This window comes from Aquarana catesbeiana, linkage group LG07 (assembly GCF_042186555.1).
Source record: "Aquarana catesbeiana isolate 2022-GZ linkage group LG07, ASM4218655v1, whole genome shotgun sequence".
NCBI lineage: Eukaryota > Metazoa > Chordata > Amphibia > Anura > Ranidae > Aquarana > Aquarana catesbeiana.
This window is the reverse complement of record NC_133330.1, coordinates 108,385,609-108,406,141: the sequence shown is the minus strand read 5'-3', so window position 1 is coordinate 108,406,141 and position 20,533 is coordinate 108,385,609. Positions and strand designations below refer to the sequence as shown.

The following is a 20,533-nucleotide window of genomic DNA, read 5'->3' as shown; positions in this document are numbered from 1 at the left end:
GGTAAAGAGTCTCTGACGGGGACTCTACCACATGATCAGCTGTGTCCAATCACAGCTGATCACGGTGTAAACAGGAATAGCCATGTATCTGCTTTTCCTCACTTGCATCTGTCAGACACGAGTAGAGGAGAGCCGATTGGCTGCTCCTCTGACAGGAGGGGGTCTGTGCTGATTATCAGCGCAGACCACCAACAATGCCAATCAGTACCCATCACTAATGCCTGCCATTCAGTGCCGCATATTAGTGCCCATCATCATTGACCGTCAGTACCCATCAGTGAAGGCAAAAACGTACTTATTTACAAAGTTTTATAACAAACCAAAAAAACCTTTTTCGACATTTCCGTTTTTTTTTTTTTTTTCATTTAATAGAAAATAAAAATCCCAGAGGTGATCAAATACCACCAAAAGAAAGCTCTATTTGTGGGACCAAAATGATAAAAAAATTTTGTTTGGGTACAGTGTAGTATGATCGCGCAATTGTCATTCAAAAAGCGACAGAGCTGAAAATTTGGCTTGGGCAGGAGGGGGAGGAGTGCCCGGTATTGAAGTGGTTAACGTATTGACACCAGATATATGTCCCTGCTATGTCCCTGCTATTTGGATTGTGATCCCTTTTAAGGGAGACAGTTTGAAGTAATTGTTGCACAATTCTCCCCTGCAATCATTAATGTTAGCTAAGTTCAGCCTTATGCCTCAAAATGGTATCCAGTGCTGTTGAATGACTTCAGTTTTACTTCCCTTTGAGTCTAAAAGCAGCCAGTGGGTGTGGTTACTGAAAGCTAGTGACATCACTTCCAGGGAGGGACACTGTTCCTGTGTAGCCAGTGGGTGTTTACAGGATGGGAGGAGCTGATCATATATTCCTGCCCAGTGTTCTCTCATCAATAAGGATGCATTGTACATCCTAAATCATGAGAAAATGGAGAATTAAAGACCCTTCCACACAGGACCCGGGGGAGTCTGGTCTGGGAGGTGCAGTGCACATATACAGTATAGCTGTGCTGGGCTTTGAATGAAGACTAGGACAGGAAAAGGGAGCTGGACACGGAGGGTGGACTGTCAGTGTAACTGGAAGTGCTCTGGGGTCTGCGCTCAGTCTACAATGATCATAGTACAGGCAACCACACTGAGGCTCCGTTTACACTAGTATGACTTGTCATACGACTTTGAACACATAGTTGCATGACAAGTCACAGCCCATTGATTTCAATGGCACCCGTTCCCATCTATGCGAATTTGAAAAGATACCTGCAAATGATTTGCTGTGGTTTTTGATGCAACTTTGATCCAGAGTGTGTAAAGTTAGACCAAAGCTGCATTCTAGCCTTGGGGTACATTTCCACTAGTGCGACTCCAAAGCTGTGCGATTTAGAGTGCGACTTTGAGTGCAGCTTTGATCCAACTTTACACTGTGGATCAAAGTTGCATCAAAGTAGCGCAGGCACCTTTTCAAAGTCACTGGTTTTCAAAGCCGCATAGCCATTGAAATCAATGGGCTGTGACTTGTCGTGCGACTCTGTGTCCAAAGTTGCATGAAAAGTTACACTAGTGGAAACGGAGCCTTAAAGGGGAAGTCCAGCCTGAGCTTTTTTCTCCTCTGAGTCACATGAGTGCAATTCGTTTTGTACTCCTTGTGACCCGTTTTAAGCGGAGAGCGGTCAGCTACTCTCCTCTCGGGGATCTGTGAAAACCGAGCCATTGGCGATGTTCGGTGGCTCGGTTCTCAGTGCAGAGATGGCGGGGGCAGATGCAGCATCGGTCTGATGCTGCATCCACCTAGGTAAGTATGAATCTTTACTTAAAAAAAAAAAAAAAAAATACTTCACTTTTAAACTCCTTACTCAGATGTAATGAGCAATAGAAATTGATCTGTATCCTTCCAAACTTTCAATAATGTTCCTTTTGTACCCCATTTCTTTCATATTTCTTCCCCAGCTCCCTCCACCGTTCACAGCAGTTGGGCATGTGCCACACCATGCACACAGTGCCCATTTGTGCCATCACAGTGTCATGCAGAAACTTACCAAGGTCTAGGCATGCTTGTTTAAGAACGACCTACAACCTTTTCAGGAAGTGAAAGACCGCTTAGCAAAATCGGATAAAGGGAGATGGCGTTGTCCATGAAGAACAGGAAGAAGCTGATTGTCTACCTTAGATAAGACTTTCTAAGCTAAACAATCAGCTAGCCAGAAATGAATAATATCAGAGAGAACGATATTTAACATACTATTAATAGGATAAAAAATACTTTTGACTGGACTTTAGGGCTGAAACAACTAATCGATTAATCGACAACTAATCGATTATGAAATTAATCGATTACTATTTTCATAATCGATTAATCGGCCAGTAACATAATGGGGTTAAAAATAATAAAATTAGCCCTTTATAGTACAAAAAGAGCAAATAATCGCTACTGTAAATATTACTTTCACAGTTCTACAGTAAAAAAATGAACCCCTTACAGTAGTGATCATTTGCTTTTTTTGTACTATAAAGGGCTCATTTTAGTTTTTTTTAACCCCATTATGTTACTAAACATTTTAGACCTGTATTACATCTTTGTGTTTTTTGGTGCTTTTTGCAGAAACACACTACAATTCATTTAACATGGTTTTCTATGGGACACTTTCACAACTATACTTTTTTTCAGCCGCTGCATATTTGGAAAGGGTCAGGGACTTTTTTTTTTTTTAACGCAAAACGGTGCTTTTTTGGTTCAATATACTTCAACGGAGAAGCTGCAGAAAAGCATGTAATTCGTTTTTGCAACAAATTGGCCAAAAAACTGTATTTCTCTTCTAATAGTGTATATATAGTATATCTCTTCTGTCTGTTATTCTCAGAGTGGATTTAATGTTTTGCTCCCTAACCATATAGTTGGTTGTTTATATTTACCACTGCATAGAGATATTTAAGAATACATTGTTTTTTTTTTAAACTTTACATACTAACTAAATTATACACCACACTTTTTTTTAAGGTTATTAACCGATTAATCGATTAATCGAAACAATAATCGACCAACTAATCGATTATGAAAATAATCGTTAGTTGCAGCCCTACTGGACTTCCACTTTAAGTACTCAGTACACTCTGGATTGTTAAATCTTCATTAGGGACCCAAAATTTTCAAATTCAGAAAGAGATTTGGGTGGGGAAGAACCTCCGTACGTCAACTACAGAGACTTTGCGGGTGTGTGAAGTGCTACACACTTGAAAGTAGGAGCGGTGGACTGCTTGTGACTGAGATGGCTAAGCTGTTGGTAAACTGTTTTCTTATTGTACATCACGGGACACAGAGCCATAGTAGTTACTATGTGGATTATAGGCCACCTTCAGGTGATGGACACTGGCATGCCTTAAGACAAAAAGGGCCCTCCCTATATAACCTCTCCCACTACTGGGAGTACCTCAGTTTTTTTGCCAGTGTCTAAGGTGTTGGTCACGAGGAAAGATGTGCTGTGCTGAGCTCCACTGGAGCAATCCTTGCTGGGGCTAGCCATGCTGACCGGATCCATTCAAAGTGTCTCTTCTGGCCAAATTGAATGGTACCCGGGCCTCGTATCCGAAGAAATTAGGTTTTGCCTGTGAATGCTTCTCTTTTTAGAGAGCTGGACCCCGAGATCCAGTACTTTTTTGGTTGTAAAGACATAGTTTTACTGGCAGGGTGCTGTTACAGGTCCAGGATAGTGTGTTTCCTGAGGATCACCAGCTCCTGAAGGTTTAACGGAACCCACCGTGAAGGGTGAAGATTGGGTCTGTTGGTTTACCGCAGAAAACCCTGCGGCGGGAAAAGGTTAGTGGGGTTTTTTTAAGAAATTTTTTTTGAATTTTCTCATGAATGTCTCCTGTAAAGATCAGTAAAATGTTGTCATGCCTACGTGTCACCACTGGTGGCTGTATTGAGCACTCACCGCCTCACGCTGAAAGAACATGCTGTGTCAGAGAGCTGAGATACTTCTGCCTCCAGTCAGACAGCAGGACCTCCGGTAAGCTTGAGGGGGGGTTCTTCTCCCTGTTTATCGCCCCCACCCCCCCGTGCTGACAGTCTCCTCCTCTTGGGGAATAAGCGCTCTAAAGTTTCTTTAAAGCGGAGCTCCACCTTAAAAAAAAAAAAAAAAATATTAAAAGCCAGCAGCTACAAATACTGCAGCTGCTGACTTTTAATAAATGGACACTTACCTGTCACAGGGTCCAGCGATGTCGGAAGCCAATCGCTCGTCTCTCGGCTTCCCCCGCCACCATCCTCGGTCAGGGAATCAGGAAGTGAAGCGTTGCGGCTTCACTGCCCGGTTCCCTACTGCGCATGCGCGAGTCGTGCTGTGCGTCTTCACTGGTCCCCGTTGTGTTCTGGGAACGGTCTGTTTCCCAGAACACAACGGGGGGGCGGGCATCTGCGGCTATCTATACCCGGAAGTGGGTGCAGATACCTGTATTAGACAGGTATCTGCACCCCCCCTCCCCCCTGAAAGGTGCCAATTGTGGCACCGGAGGGGGAGGAATCCAATGAGCGGAAGAACACTTTTAGGGTGGAGCTCTGCTTTAAACGAAAAAAAAAGACAGAGAAACTGGCGCTATCAGTGCGCCGCTCGGCTGCTTGCAGCCCCCCACCCCACCCCCCCCCCCATGCTGTTTCTTCCTGTAGGTCCGAGAGGACCTGTAGTCCGCCGCTCGCGCAGGAAAAAACTTTATTTTAAAGAAAAGGGGAAGAGCCGTAGTCAACGCGGGAGGGGCGGGGCTTAGTGGTGTCAGCGTTCTCCGATGCCCTACACAAGGAGGGAAAGTTTTAAAAGCACCTTTGTGTGTTGCTGCAGGCTGTGGAGGGACACGAGCAAAAGGTGGCGTTAACAGGTTTGACACATTTTTTTTACTGCTGCATCAGGCTGGGCATTAATAGCAGCAATTGTGCTGGACTATAGCCCAAGCAGTGTATGCATTCCTTCTGGTAGTGCCTCTGCTTTGTGCATCAGGCTATGAGCGGAAATTGGACAAGGAACACCTCAAAGGGTTCTAGAGGGTCTGTTGTTTCACAACAACCTAAATCCATATCTAAAAAGATGGCATCCTCTTCTGAGAGTGATATGGCCGGTCAGAGTGAGCCATCAAGGGGTACTGGTGTTGCAGCAGCTCTGGACACTATAGCCCCTGTATATATCACTGAGGAGGTTTTTTCTTCTACCATTTCAAATTTGGAACGAAAGATTGATGCTTTATTCGCTTCCCATAGTGGGCCTAAGCATAGCAGATCCCCATCCATTGCTCAGGACCCTCATGCTGAGAAACAAGGGGCGAGAGATCATGAAATTCTCTCAAAAGATCAGGAAGAGGCTGATGACTCCTCTTCCGAAGATCCTAATATGGAAGGATCGGCCTCACAGGAGAGACTGTTGGTACACTCCCTCACTAAATTGGAACTTTTTTGCTGCCTGTAACGCAGTCAGTCAATGAGCCCTCCTCTGGTTTGGGATCACTAAAGCCTTCCCAATCTGTTGATACTTTTCCTATCCATTCATGGCTAAAGAAGCTTATGCATTCTGAGTGGGAGCACCCAGATAAAGTTTTTTCCCTCCTAAAAAGTTTTCTATACTTTATCCTATGGAGGAAGAATTCTATAAGAAATGGGGGATTCCAGCAATTGACGCTGCTATATCCTCTGTAAACAAGAACCTAATTTGTCCTGTAGACAATGCGCAAATGTTGAAGGATCCAACAAATAAGAAGTTGGCATTTCTTTTTAAAAACATTTCTCTTGCAGGTTCAGCCGGCATTGGCGGCGAGTTCTCAGTCCATAAAGGACCAGTTCGTAGAGGTACTCAAAATTATTCCTGATCAGCAGGCCTAGCAGTTGGCTGGTATATCAGAAGCACTGTGTTTCACAGTAGATGCTATGAAAGAACCTATTCTCCAAGCCTCACGGCTTATGCTAGGGCTGGTACATGTGCGTAGAATCCTATGGTTGATAAATGGGTCAGCCGAAGCACCATGTAAAAAGCTCTTGGCCAGTTTCCCACTTCATGGTGAATGGTTGTTTGGAGACAATCTGGATAAGTACCGTATATACTCAAGTATAAGCTGAGTTTTTCAGCACATTTTTTTTTTTTTTTTTTTTTGTGCTGAAAATGCCCCCCTCGGCTTATACTCGAGTCAAGCACTTTTCTGCAGCAGAGAATTACATTTTCTGAACCGAATTTGGGGCCCCGTATCTTGGGGCCACTTGGTGCTATGAACCCCAAATTTGGTGTGTGAACCCAGTGGAACTAGCACTACAACATATCCAAAGCTGGGGTTCCTAACAATAAGTGGCCCCGAGATATGGGGCCCCAAATTTGGTGAACTGTGTCTATCTGCAGCAAATTCATTTCGGGACCCTTTGGGTCCAGAGACCCCAAATTTTGGCTGCAGCTAAGGGGCATCTAGGAACCCTTAACTACCAAGTTTGAAGTTCGGGGAGATATGGCTGCAAATTGGCATTGTTGACCCTCTTTTCCACTTACAGTAGCTGTGCATTTCTCACCCTAGGCTTATACTCGAGTCAATACGTTTTCCCAGTTATTTGTGGTAAAATTAGGTGCCTTGGCTTGTATTCAGGTCGGCTTATACTCAAGCATATATGGTATATCCAAAGAATTTCTAATGGGAAAAGTTCTCTTTTACCAGTGAAGAAGTTTAAATGTTTTTCCTTTTAAACGTGCATCTTCTCCAGTGCCTGGGGCATCAGCCTCCAGGCAGTCTCGACGCCCTCCACCATCAGGTTCAAGAGGAAGACCTCAAGGACAGTCCCAGGGTCAAAAGAGGACCTGGGGCAGGAAACCCGCAAAGCAAAATACTAAAGCCTCCTTATGAAGGGGCGCCCCCGCTCGCTCGAGTGGGGGGGAAGGCTTCTACACTTTTTAAAGATCTGGCAGGAACAATGTCAGGACAGATGGGTGGCTTCCTCAATTTCTCTAGGTTACAAACTAGAATTCCCGTCTCCTCGTTTCCTAAGATCAAACATTCCCAGAGACCCAGGGAAAAGGAAGTCTCTCTTTCTTGCTCTGGATCATCTCTTGTCTCCAAAAATGATATCGGAGGTTCCCACAGAAGAGCAGGGATCAGGGTTTTATTCAAACCTCTTCACTGTGTTAGATCTCAAGGATCTGAACCGGCACTTGAATATCCGTTCCTTTCGCATGAAGTCAATCCGATCAGTTGTCTCCATTCCAAGGAGAGTTTTTGGCATTGATAGGCATCCTTGATATCGATCTCCATGTGCCAATTTTCCCCGCTCATCAGAAATTTCTGTGCTTCGAGGTAGAAAATCGTCATTTTCAGTTTGTAGCTCTGCCTTTCGGACTAGCTACTGCACCTCGAGTATTCACAAAGATCCTGGCCCCTCCTTTAGCCAGGTTAAGGGCTCAGGGTATAACAATTCTAGCCTACTTGGATGATCTGCTCTTAGTAGATCAGTCAGTTACCTGCCTAAACCAAAGTTAAGTCTCAGCCGTGAGTTACCTAGTATTCCTACCTAGAGAAATCCTCCTTAAAACCATCAAGGAGATTGCAGTACTTGGGGCTGATCATAGATACAGGTCAGAAGAGGGTATTCTTACCCCAGGAAAGGATCAGTTCCATCAGGGAACTGATTCGGCTTGTCAGAGCAAAGAAAAATCCTCCTATTTGGCTTTGCATGAAGTTGTTAGGAAAGATGGTGGCCTCCTTCGAGGCCATTCCTTATGCGAAGTTTCATTCAAGACTGCTGCAAAACAGTATTCTGTCAAATTGGAACAAGAAGGTCCAGGCTTTGGACTTTCCAATGCGCTTATCCCCCGAGGTGCGTCAGAGCCTCAATTGGTGGTTGATATCCAGCAATCTTCAACAGGGGGGATCCTTTCTACCAGTAGCCTGGAGAGTGGTAACAAATGATGCCAGCCTTCTAGGTTGGGGAGCAGTCCTGGAAGAAGCATCTGTCCAAGGGAAGTGGTCCAAGTCAGAGAGGACCTTGCCCATCAATATTCGGGAAATTCGGGCAGTACGTCTGGCCCTAGAAGCCTGGACGCTCAGACTACGGAATTGTCCTGTCAGGATCCAATCCGACAATGCGATGGCAGTGGCCTACATCAATCACCAAGGGGGCACAGAAAGTCATGCAGCCCAAAGAGAGGTGAATCATGTTCTATCTTTGGCAGAAAGCAACGTCCCTTGCCTATCGGCGATTTTCATTCCAGGGATAGAAAATTGGCAGGCAGACTACTTGAGTCGCCAACAATTGTTTCTGGGTGGATGGTCCCTTCATCCTGACATTTTTCTGTCTATGTCAAAGATGGGGTGTTCCGGACGTGGATCTGTTCGCGTCCAGATTCAACAACAAGGTCGACAACTTTGTGTCAAGGACGAGAGATCCGCTGGCATGCGGAACAGACGCCTTGGTCTTTCCATGGGATCAGTTTTCACTGATCTATGCGTTCCCTCCTGGTTCTGCTGCTTCATAAGAGATCATAAAGATGGTGGTAGGGAACCCTTGGACACTGCCACTGTGGCCAGACCTTCTCGCGCAAGGTCCAGTATTCCATCCTACCTTACAAACGCTAAATTTAACGGTTTGGTTAGCAGGTGATGTGCTGTCACCTTCAGTAGTTTCTACTTTGGTTAATGCTAGGAAGACGCCCTCCAGAGTCATATATATTATAGATTCTGGAAGGCATATGTCTCCTGGTGTGAATCCAGGGGTTGGCACCCCAGAAAATGTCATGGGTAGGATCCTTGAATTCCTGCAGATGGGATTAGAAATGAAGCTGGCCTTAAGTACTATCAAGGGCCGGGTGTCAGCCTTATCGGTATTTTTTTCAACGGCCTCTTGCTTCTCACTCTCTGGTTTGTAACTTTATTCAGGGGGTAACGTGCATTAATCCTCCAGTCTGGACACCCCTGAACCCTTGGGATTTAAATTTTTGTCCTGTTGGCTTTACAAAAACAGCCTTTTGAGCCCATATGGGATATTCCCTTGGTCCTCTTAATGAGGAAAATAATCTTTTTGGTTTGCCATATCCTCTGCCAGAAGAGTTTCAGAGTTGGCTCTTTCTTGTAAAGAGCCATATTTGATTATTCATAAGGATAAGGTGGTATTACGGCCTCATCCTAGCTTCCTACCAAAGTTAGTGACAGGTTTTCATTTAAACCAGGATATTGTCTTACCTTCTTTTTTCCCCAGAACCTCAGTCTATGGAAGAGAGGTCACTACATTCTCTTGATGTAGTGAGAGCGGTCAAAGTCTATTTAAAGGTGACAGCTCAGATCCTCAAAACAGATGTTTTGTTTGTATTGCCAGACGGTCAGGACAGGCAGCTTCAAAATCTACTATTCCCAAATGGATTTGTCAAGTGATTGTTCAAGCTTATGGTCTAAAGAGGAAAAATCCTCCTTTTCATGTTAAAGCGCACTCCACCAGGGCTGTTGGTGCTTCTTGGGTGGTGCATTACCAGGCCTCCATGGCTCAGATCTGTAAGGCTGCAACTTGGTCTTCAGTCCATACATTTACCAGATTCTATCAAATTGATGTAAAAGGTCATGAGGATATCACCTTTGGGTGCAGTGTACTGCAGGCTGCAGTATGAGTCCTCTAGTCTCTTAATGCTCTACTTTTTGTTGTCTCCCTCCCCCTTCAGTTGCCATTGCTATGGAACATCCCACATAGTAACTACTATGGCTCTGTGTCCCGTGATGTACGATAAGAAAATAGGATTTTTATAACAGCTTGCCTGTAAAATCCTTTTCTTTGAAGTACATCACGGGACACAGAGGGCCCCCCCCCCTCCTCCTTTTAGTATACACGTGTATTGCTTGGCTGCAAAACTGAGGTAATCCCAGTAGTGGGAGGGGTTATATAGGGAGGGCACTGTTTGTCTTAGGGCATGCCAGTGTCCATCACCTGAAGGTGGCCTATAACCCACATAATAACTACTATGGCTCTGTGTCCCGTGATGTACTTCAAAGAAAAGGATTTTACAGGTAAGCTGTTATACAAATCCTATTTTTTGGGACTCCTGCAGCAATCAGGAACTTTAACCCTGCATCGGACCAGGTTTATGTGGTTGGCAAGCTATATCTTTACGTTGTGCCACTAATGTCTGGACTATTTGTTTTCTTGTTTATGCTGAGGGAAGCTATTTTGTGTTGGTCTTTATTCTAAAAGAGGTAACTGCTTTTACCATCATGCTTGGCCAATGATCTTGGTTTCAATATCAGAATGTAACTAATCTGTTTCCTGGGAAGGAGGCTTCTACATCCCAAAGCATCTCCACAGTCTCCTCCACTTGTAGTGTAATGTAACAAAATGGAAAAGTGCCACACCACTGCTGATAGGTCCAGATACAACTTTATTTCTACTACAAAGATCAGAGGTACAATCCAAGCTATACTACTACTTTTTGGATGTCCCCATGACTTTTATTAGAAACAAGTTAAATCTGGACCTCTTAGTGGTGGTGTGGCACTTTAGTTTCCATTTTTATTAGGTAGCAACACAAACCTGACAGGTGTTCTAGCAATCTTCTAAAACTAAAGTTATGCTTTCAGTTATACTTTAACATGTAATGTAAAGTCAACACAAATTTTGGATAGTGTGAGGAATGGTTATGACTCCTGTCAATGTGTGCTTGCAGACTGGGTCCCATTGGGGAGCTTATCCTTCACTTCTTGTTTTCTGAAGTTAGAGCAAATCTCACCAAAAAGAGGGATATCCCCTCTAAGACAGTTTGTTACCAGAACAGATATCCCCTTTTGTAAAAATTTTTCCTTCACCTCCTGTTCCTGTGAGAACGCAAACATTTTGGATTTCCAATCATCTGTTTGTTTCTGTCTTCCAGTTTTGATGGTGATGATTTTGATGATGTCGAAGAAGATGAAGGACTTGATGACTTGGACAATGCTGAGGAGGTCAGCCATCTAAAATTCTTAACTTTTGATCGTGAGCATTTATAAGGTATATCAAAGATAAAAAGTGGGTAGCTTGCGTCTTTAACCCTTTTTACTGTCACACCATAACTATTAACGGCGGTGCAGTAAAGGGCTGAAAAGAAACTGGTGGTGACAAGAGCTTTATGGAATGAGACAACCAACCCGCATCCCTTTATACATATACAATGGACGATTTTTTCCTCTTAAGTGGGATTTTAAAGGGTGGAAGTCTCAAAAAAAGTATAACAAAAAGTATAAAAAATTATCAGAATTTTATTGTATCAAAAATTTAAAAGAAAAACGTGCTAGAATGGAAACAATGGATAAAAGCAACAATGGATGCCAGAATTAACAAATGATGAAAAATACAACCAGGATATACATGACAGGTCGACAGAGCTACACAAAACCCCACAAAGGCTATATCAGCAAGGAGCCAACTGACAGTGCAGGCCCAACGCGTTTCGAAGCTTTATATAAGGATTGCGACCTCTTCTTCAGGGGCTAGAGGTAAGGTGTATATCTGTCATGCTATTGCAGGGTCAATACTGTATGGCATCCACCCCAGACAAGGGGGAAGGGGAGAACGGTAAGCCACCGGGGCCCAGATCCGAATATCAGCGACGCCGCCACACAACCAGGACCGCCAGCAGATCAGGACCAGACACAGAGTGCGTCACGTCCCTCAGCTGTATTTTAAATTCTCTTTATCAAAATCTCTTTATCAGCTATTGACGCAGGCTAGGATTATCTAAGCCTTGACTCCTCGGGCGGGTAAACAGCAGCTGACAGCACCCCAAGTGTGTAGGATATACTATTGGTGCATAACGAAGGGTTGATCCCTGTACTGATTCACACAACAGTGTTGTCTATAGTGGCTGATAGATTTTAGATACCTCGCTCCGGGGGAAAAATGGCAGAAGAGCGTCTATATTCAGCGGCTTGAGCATATCATAGCAGCTGCACTTTCAGTTCTGTGTCCTCCCGGGGTATGAGGAGGACACAGAACTGAAAGTGCGTTCTGTGTCCTCCCAGGGTATGAGGAGGACACAGAACTGAAAGTGCAGCTGCTATGATATGCTCAAGCCGCTGAATATAGACGCTCTTCTGCCATTTTTTCCCCCGGAGCGAGGTATCTAAAATCTATCAGCCACTATAGACAACACTGTTGTGTGAATCAGCACAGGGATCAACCCTTCGTTATGCACCAATAGTATATCCTACACACTTGGGGTGCTGTCAGCTGCTGTTTACCCGCCCGAGGAGTCAAGGCTTAGATAATCCTAGCCTGCGTCAATAGCTGATAAAGAGATTTTGATAAAGAGAATTTAAAATACAGCTGAGGGACGTGATGCCCTCTGTGTCTGGTCCTGATCTGCTGGCGGTCCTGGTTGTGTGGCAGCGTCGCTGATATTCGGATCTGGGCCCCGGTGGCTTACCGTTCTCCCCTTCCCCCTTGTCTGGGGTGGATGCCATACAGTATTGACCCTGCAATAGCATGACAGATATACACCTTACCTCTAGACCCTGAAGAAGAGGTCGCAATCCTTATATAAAGCCTCGAAACGCGTTGGGCCTGCACTGTCAATTGGCTCCTTGCTGATATAGCCTTTGTGGGGTTTTGTGTAGCTCTGTCAACCTGTCATGTATATCCTGGTTGTATTTTTCATCATTTGTTAATTCTGGCATCCATTGTTGCTTTTATCCATTGTTTCCATTCTAGCACATGTTTTTCTTTTAAATTTTTGATACAATAAAATTTTGATAATTTTTTATACTTTTTGTTATACTTTTTTTGAGACTTCCACCCTTTAAAATCCCACTTAAGAGGAAAAATCATCCATTGTAAAGGGCTGAAAAAAGCCCTTTACTGCCCTTTTTATTTTATTTTTTTTCAGTTGACTATCAAACTGAGACACTCCCCTGTCTCTTCTGGAGAGAGGTTGGGGAATGTTGGCAGAATATTACAAACCATACATAGCAATGGGTGACATGTATCGAGCAGGTTAGCAACGCAATTGGTTGCAAATCAGGCTGAACAAAGTCTATGCAGTTTTTCTGTGTTTTTTGCAACCCCCCTGTACCTGTACTTCTGGGCGGCACATTTTCACTCAAAACAGATGCTTAGCTAAGAACTGATCTGGGTCAGGTTTCATTCTGCCACAGTGCTTTAGGCAGCTTTCGCAATTGTGTAGCATGCAAAAACATGTTCACAAAATGTGCAAAACACTTGATATGCTTGCAGTGCTATTTGTTAATGACCCCCTTCAGGCATGGCAAGACTTGCATTTTAGGGTTTTGCTTGAGCCTCTTTGATGGGTTTACATTTGCACATTTTCATGCGTGCCCTTTTTGCTGAAGTGTGCATATGCACATCCTCTGACATCTCGCCACATAGTGTGAATATGGGCTTAGAACAGCGCACGGAGAATTTTTCTGAATCTGCCTGTAACCTTGTAGTAAATTGATTACACAATCTATCCCACTGCTCCTGTTTAGCATTACACTAGACTTGATAAATGCCCCTCATTGTAAAGAGTTTCACCAAATTTTATAAAAATGTTTTTTTTTTTTTTTTCTCTCATACATGATTGCATATTCAGTGTGAACATGGATTTATCTTGTTTAAAGGATTGGTTCACATTTACAGAAAAAATGTAAAGGTGAACGGACACCCTACCCACCCCCTGGTCCACAATGTACGTCTGCTCTTCTTCCTCTTCTCCATCAGCGTTTCTGGGATGGACTAGATGGATTCTGATTGGTCAGCACTGTCAGTGTGATGGCGCTGACCAGTTAGAATCTACCTGATCCCTGCTGGAAGTGGTGCATGGATGAGAAGGAGAAAAGAGGGCCGTTAGAGCGACTGTGGGGGTGCTGACAGCTTGGGAAGAGTGTCTGTCTGGTATTAGTTCACCTTTTACATTTTTTCTGTAAAGGTGAGCTAACACTTTAATAACATGTACTTAGCAAAGTGAACGGACTCTGTTCATTTAGTAAGTCAACCCTTTAAACTGTTTCTGGCTCATACACATGCAGTTACTTGGTACTGTTGTGAAATATGCGCTTTTGTTGGTATTTTAAGAAGTCCGGAAAGCCATGTGGTGGATTTTTTTACATAATAAAGGTCAAATAGACTGTGCACTTTGTAGGTGTGTTTGCACTAGGGCTTAGTAAATGAGGGGAGGCTCTGACTTCCATCAACCAATCATGTGCAAGCAAAAACAGTTTTCTTTGTTTTGTTTTTTTTTTTCCCCTTGCATGTGATTGGGTATTCTTTGCAAAGTGAAGCTTCAACTCATTTACTAAGCTCTGGAGCACTTGCAAAGTGCCTTTAGTAAATCTACCCCAATGAGTTTATCAGACTGTGTGTGTATGTGTATAAACAGGCAGTGGAGCCTTACGGCTTCACTGCCAGTTTCCTACTGCACACATGTGAACGCTCTGTGAATGGCCCCGTGGTGTTCTGGGAATACACACAGTTCCCAGAGGAGAAGAACACGCCGCGGAAAAGGAAGAGGCAGATTAGGAAAACTGCCTAGCAACAAGGGTTTAGGTAAGTTTAAAAAATTTTTTAAAGTGGCCCTCCACTTTAAAGAGGAAAAACATGAACTTAAATGATTTTAGCACATGGCTGCAATATAACAAAGTGAAAAATTTAAGGGGGTCTGAATACATATCTATCTATCTAAACAGTTATTTATTTTTTCAATTTGGTTGTTTTAGGAAGACCGGGAGAATGTTGCAATCTTACCAGCTGGTGAAGGACAACAAGCAAACCAGAAACGAATCACAACAAATTACATGACAAAATATGAAAGGGCACGTGTTTTGGGTACCAGAGCACTACAGATAGCGTAAGTATGTAGGGAGATCGGACCCGTTACAAAAGTTGGCAAACAAGGATATCAAGTGATAACTGTTTTATTTTCCAAATGCTGAAGAAAAGATGGCAAGAATCGGCCTAATTATCTCATATTCTGCTTGTAAATTAAACGTTTGAAACTTAACCGCTTACCGACTGGCTCATGTACATATACGTTGGCAGTTTGAAGATGGCTATCTCGGTAACGGCATAACTGCTGCCACAACCGAGGTATCCATCTTTAGAGTCGGCGGTTCTGTTTACGATAATGGTGGTCTCTGCGGACACAACACCCACCACCGCCTCCCCTCCCACGCCCTCCGCTGCTTACCAGAGCTGTCGGCAGTGGCGGTTGCTATTGGGACCTGTCAGTGTCTGTGTATGGAGACGAGTGAGGAGAAGATGGGCCCCCACCCGTCTCCATACTATAGCAGGGCAGAAGCGATGTCAAAACATCTTAAAGGCACATTTTTCTGTTGTCATTTTTTTCTAATGGCCATTATTTTTTTTTATTTATTTATTTTTTTTATTGCATTTAAGTCCAAATATGAGATCTGAGGTCTTTTTTGACCCCAGATCTCATATTTAGGGAGACATGTCATGCTTTTTTTTTTTTTTTTTTCTTTTTACAAGGGATGTTTACATTCCTTGTAATAGGAGTAAAAGTGACACATATATATTTTTTTTTTTTTTTTTTTTTTTTTTTTTTAACTGTGAAAAAATAAAATCAAGTAAAAATAAGAAACTTTTTTAAGCACCCCATCCCAACGAGCTCGCGCACAGAAGCGAACGCATACGTGAGTAGCGCCCGCATATGAAAACGGTGGTCAAACCATACATGTGAGGTATCGCCACGATCGTTAGAGTGAGAGCAATAATTCTAGCCCTAGACCTCCTCTAACTCAAAACAAGCAACCTGTAGAATTTTTTAAACGTCTTATTTTTATTCAAAAAAGTGAATTTTTTTCCAAAAAAAGTGCGCTTGTAAGACTGCTGCACAAATACGGTGTGAAAAAAAGTATTGCAGTGACCACCATTTTATTCTCTAGGGTGTTAGAAAAAAAAAATACATAATGTTTGGGGGTTCCAAGTAATTTTCTAGCAAAAAAAAACAGTTTTAAACTTGTAAACACCAAAATCTCAAAACGAGGCTAGTCCTTAAGTGGTTAAAAAAATGCAAACCTAGGTTTTCTCAAGTCGTGTTCCAGGACGGCACCCTGCGAGATGACTGATCCACCTGACAGGAAACGCAATCAATCAAAGAGGTTAAAGCCCCTGCCTCCCCCCGTGCTCCTCAGTTTTTGATTGAGTTTCCCCACAGCGAAACCGTTTTTTATTTTATCTATAGACCCGAGCCTGGGGCTGGTGGTCTCCCCCCTGGGAGCTGGACCAAATGCCTGGGTGGCCTCTGGGTCCGGCCGGATATTTTTTATCCTTCCTGGGTGGGGGTTCCCCCTATATTTTCCTCAGGGGGGCAACGCAAGCTGAAGAAACCCCCCCCCCCCCGAGAGCTGAAGGCCCCTGGGTACAGTGGTGTACCCAGAACTTCAGGGGCCTGTCTTCCTGCCTCCTCTCCTTACCTGCACGGTGGCCGTGCAGAAAAGGAGCCTGGTACTCCTCCCTTCTTGGGCGGTGAGTTTCTTACCTTTTCCCCTAATGCAAAGGTGCTGGTCAGGGTGGGCAGACAGCTGCCTTGGTCGGCAGGGCGATGAGGAAGGTGGCTGGCTTCATGCTCCACGGCGTCGGCACCCTCCCCGAGCTTGCGCGGTTCTTATCCCCCTAGCTGTGCAGAGTGTCAGCGGAGGGGGAAGGTGCCTGCACTTCTCAGTGTCCTGTGGGCGCTCGGCGCCATTTTGTTGAGGATAGGGGAGGAGTGGTGTGGTGTTACATCACTTCCTCCACTACACAGGAAGTGAGCTCAGCGTGGCCCGTGTCACTTCTGGTCTACGGCAAGATGGCGGTGGCATCAGCATGGTGAAATGGGGAAAAGGCACAGCTGCTCATCATAACAAGGAGATATAAATCCAGCTGGAGCAGGCGCCCATTTCTCCTACAGACCAGGCTATTTGTGCAGCATGGAACATGAGGAGCGACCTACAGGGTCCACGGCTATAGTGGAGACCACGGGGGGGTGAGTCTGACCTGCCGCCAGAGGTTTAGATGGGGGAGGGTACCCCAATTCTTCTCCTCTGAGTATTACAGTGCTATATTTATGCCTGTGTATTTTGTTTCAGGGGACGATGCCATTACCCGCGCGGTTGCCAGCCGTCCCGTTAAGACTGCCTGTTCTAAAAGATGCGGGAATTGTAACGATAGGTTACCCCCAGGTCACCCTAAACCTTTCTGTTTTAAATGTATACAGAAGCTAACCGGGAAAGAGACATCCCAGATCATGAAGGATTTCCTCACGGTTCAAACTGATATGCTCTCCACCCTAAAGGCGTTTCAATCCTCCTTTAAGGCGAGGGAGTCAGAGGCCCATACCAGTAAGGACGCCTCCTCCCAGGAGGGCTCTGCTTCCTCTAGAGGATCTAAACGTGTCAGGGATATACCACAGTACTCCTTTGAGAATCAGGAGCCCACTGAGCAGGTCTCTGCCCAGGACAGGATGTACAGAGGCTTAATTAAGCCACAAGCTCAGGTTCTTCCGGTACATTCAGCCCTCAAAGATGTTATCTTGAGGGAACAGAAGGAACCAGAGAAGAGGCTCCTGAAATACAAAACGTGGAAGCGTAGATGCCCCTTTTCGGAAGAAAATGAGAAGTTTTTTAAGACCCCTAGATTAGATATGCCTCCTTAGCTCAAGTGTCTAAACAGTCCGATCTCTCCTTTTTTGAGGACATGGGCAACATAAAGGATCAGATGGATCGGAAGACAGAAACCAATTTACGCAGGGCCTGGGAAGCTAACGCTGCAGCTATGAGCCCCGCATTGGCCTCAGCTTGCATTGCAAGAAATGCGGACATGTGGGTATGTAAACTCATGGACCATGTGTCCCGAACCACGAAGTCTAAGGAGGTCTTAGATTCATTGGAAGTCATAGGTAGTGCAGCCGCATACCTAGCGGATGCTGCGGTTGAGACAGTGTGTGCCACCGCTAAATCTGGTGCCTTATTGAACTCAGCCAGGCGAGCCCTCTGGGTTAAAACCTGGGATGGGGATAGTTCATCAAAGACCTGGCTTTGTGGCCTCCCCTTTGAGGGTTCACTCCTTTTTGGTACTGGGTTAGATCAAGCTTTGGCTAGATCTACAGAAAAAGGGAAAAAGTTCCCTGTTAAACCAAGAAGAGACAGGAAGAGGTTTTTTTCGTGGCCCCCAAGCAAAGAACCGCTTCTCAGATAAAAAGGTCTCCCCTAATAGGCGTTGGGAAGCTGGAAAGGACAAGCAGAAATCAGGTATTCTCTTTTCCAGCCAGAAGGCGGGTGACAAGTCCGCCAAATGACTTGCCAGTAGGGGGAAGGCTTTCCCATTTTATCCCTCAGTCACGCAGAGCCCCCACATTCTCCAGATAGTAAGATAGGGTTACAAGTTAGAATTTCTCTCCCCTCCTCCCCAGAAGTTTCTTTTGACCCACCTTCCCAAGGATCCCTGCAAGGCCGGAGGCATCCTACGGAACATAGAAGAGCTGGCCAGTCAGGGGGTCATAGTACCGGTCCCAGTAGACCAACAGGGTCGGGGTAGTTTTACACCCACTTTTTTGTGGTGCCCAAGCCCTCTGGAAAATATCGTCTTATAATAAATCTATGGAACCTCAATGTTTTCTTGCGGTACAAGAAGTTCCGCATGGAGAGTGTGTACTCCCTCAGAAGACACCTCCTCAAGGATGTGTTCATGGTAACCTTAGATTTAAAAGACGCTTACCTCCACGTCCCTATTTTTCAGGGTCATCAGATTTCTTTGAGGTTCGCAATTGCCTCCCCACAGGGAATTCAGCATTGGCAGTTTGCGGCCCTCCCCTTTGGACTGGCATCCAGTCCAAGGGTCTTCATGAAGGTCCTGGCAGAGGTAGTGGCCTTTCTACATCTTCAGGAAATAACGTTGATCCCCTATTTAGACGACATTCTGATTTACAATCAGAATCGGGACCAGCTGCTTCTGAACCTAGCCAAGGTGATTGAGACCTTAGAATCTTTGGGATGGATCATCAGCAGGGAAAAATCCTCGCTGCTTCCGGCCCAAGTGAAGATGTACCTGGGATTCCTGGTGGATTCAGCGGAACAAAGGTTAATTCTTCCTCAGAGCAAGGTAGAGGCCCTAATTTCAGCTGCCACTTCTCTGCTAGAAACAAGGACAGCCTCATACAGGAGTATTACGAGAGTTTTGGGCCTAATGACTGCATCTATACCTGCAGTCCCTTGGGCAAACTACATTCCAGGACACTCCACCATTTCTTCTTATCCTCCTGGGACAAGAAAGGTGTTGTCTATGTGAGGTATTCGGGATTGCGGTGTTACGAGGAGCGGGAGGGTTTATCTCCTTTTTTGGGTCATTCTGAGGAAACGGATCTCCTGGCTGCAGTGGGCGAATAATTTTATTTCCTATCACCATCCAATTGATTCCTATCACCATCCAACTGATTTCTATTGGGATTTTGAGCCAAATGCGGTTTAAAGCTTGCAAGTTGGTAAGCACACTCTACAGCTACGGTGGTGGGGATATCACCTTTTGTTTTACGTGCACATCAGGGTGTTGGTATAACTAAAGGTCTACATATGATATACAGATATACTACACTATGGCCAGTTTTTCTCCCTTTCCGGTGTATATGAACTGAGGGAACGGTGACTTGAGCCTGGACAGAGCGGAAGTATTTTCTACACTTAAAGGCCCTGGCTGGGTTTAAGCCATCCGCCTACACTGCTTGCTGTTTGGTAAGGGCAACTTACTACTACAGTGTTTAAGCTCTTCAGTTGGAATGCTATTAGCTTTGTGTGCATTGAGGCGTTTTGGTGATCCGGAGTGCCTTTGCTTGAGAAACAATTTGGACTTTTAATTTATTTAAATTTTTTAGCGCAGTTTATAATTTATTTTGAACGTTTTTGTGTTGTCGCACTGTTTACTGCTGCTTTTTTGATTTATGTATTTTTTCCAGCGCGGCATTTTTATTTTTACTCTACAAAAAAGGGAGCTCTCTAGACCTAAAGGTCGTCATTCTGGTCGAAGTGAAAGAATCTTCCTCAGAGGCTTCAGGGGGGTCTCCTTTTGGGGTCAGCTTCAGCCTCTCAGAATAACGACAGATGCAAGTTCCTGGGGGTGGGGGGCACTCCTAGGGGATCTAAAAGCTCAAGGGTCCTGGGACTCGAGTCAGAGAGGATCCTTTCAAACTTTCTAGAGCTTTTGGCCGTCGGAAAGGCTTTAAAAGCGTTTGAGGGGAGAATCAAGAACCAAGAAGTTCAGATCCTTTCAGATCATGCCACAGCTGTGGCTTTTCTGAATCATCAAGGGGGCACCAGATCCACAGCCCTCCTGGCTCTGTCTCTAGAGATCCTGGGTTGGGCAGAGCACAGGGTTCTCTCTATTTCCGCAGTTCACATAAAGGGAACTCTGAATATAGAGGCCGATTATCTCAGTCGCCAGCTGATTCTACACGGAAAATGGATGTTGAATCCAGAGGTTTTCTCCTTGGTTTGCCAGCAATTTGGCGTTCCAGAGGTAGATCTCTTCGCCCGCAGGGAGAACAGAAGGGTAAAGAGATTATTTTCCCTTGCTTGAGAAATGGGCGCGAAGGGG

General features: G+C 44.7%; 1 protein-coding gene across 2 annotated transcripts in view; it reads left to right on the top strand.

Moving 5' to 3' along the window:
* The window catches only part of POLR2F (RNA polymerase II, I and III subunit F), a 36,311-nt gene that overhangs the window by 2,770 nt on the left and 13,008 nt on the right, over positions 1 to 20,533 (top strand). For both annotated transcript variants that reach the window (XM_073592607.1, XM_073592608.1), the window contains exons 2-3: positions 10,848 to 10,917; positions 14,665 to 14,795. In XM_073592607.1, the coding sequence (XP_073448708.1) occupies positions 10,848 to 10,917; positions 14,665 to 14,795 (201 nt within the window). The remainder of the gene's footprint in view (positions 1 to 10,847; positions 10,918 to 14,664; positions 14,796 to 20,533) is intronic.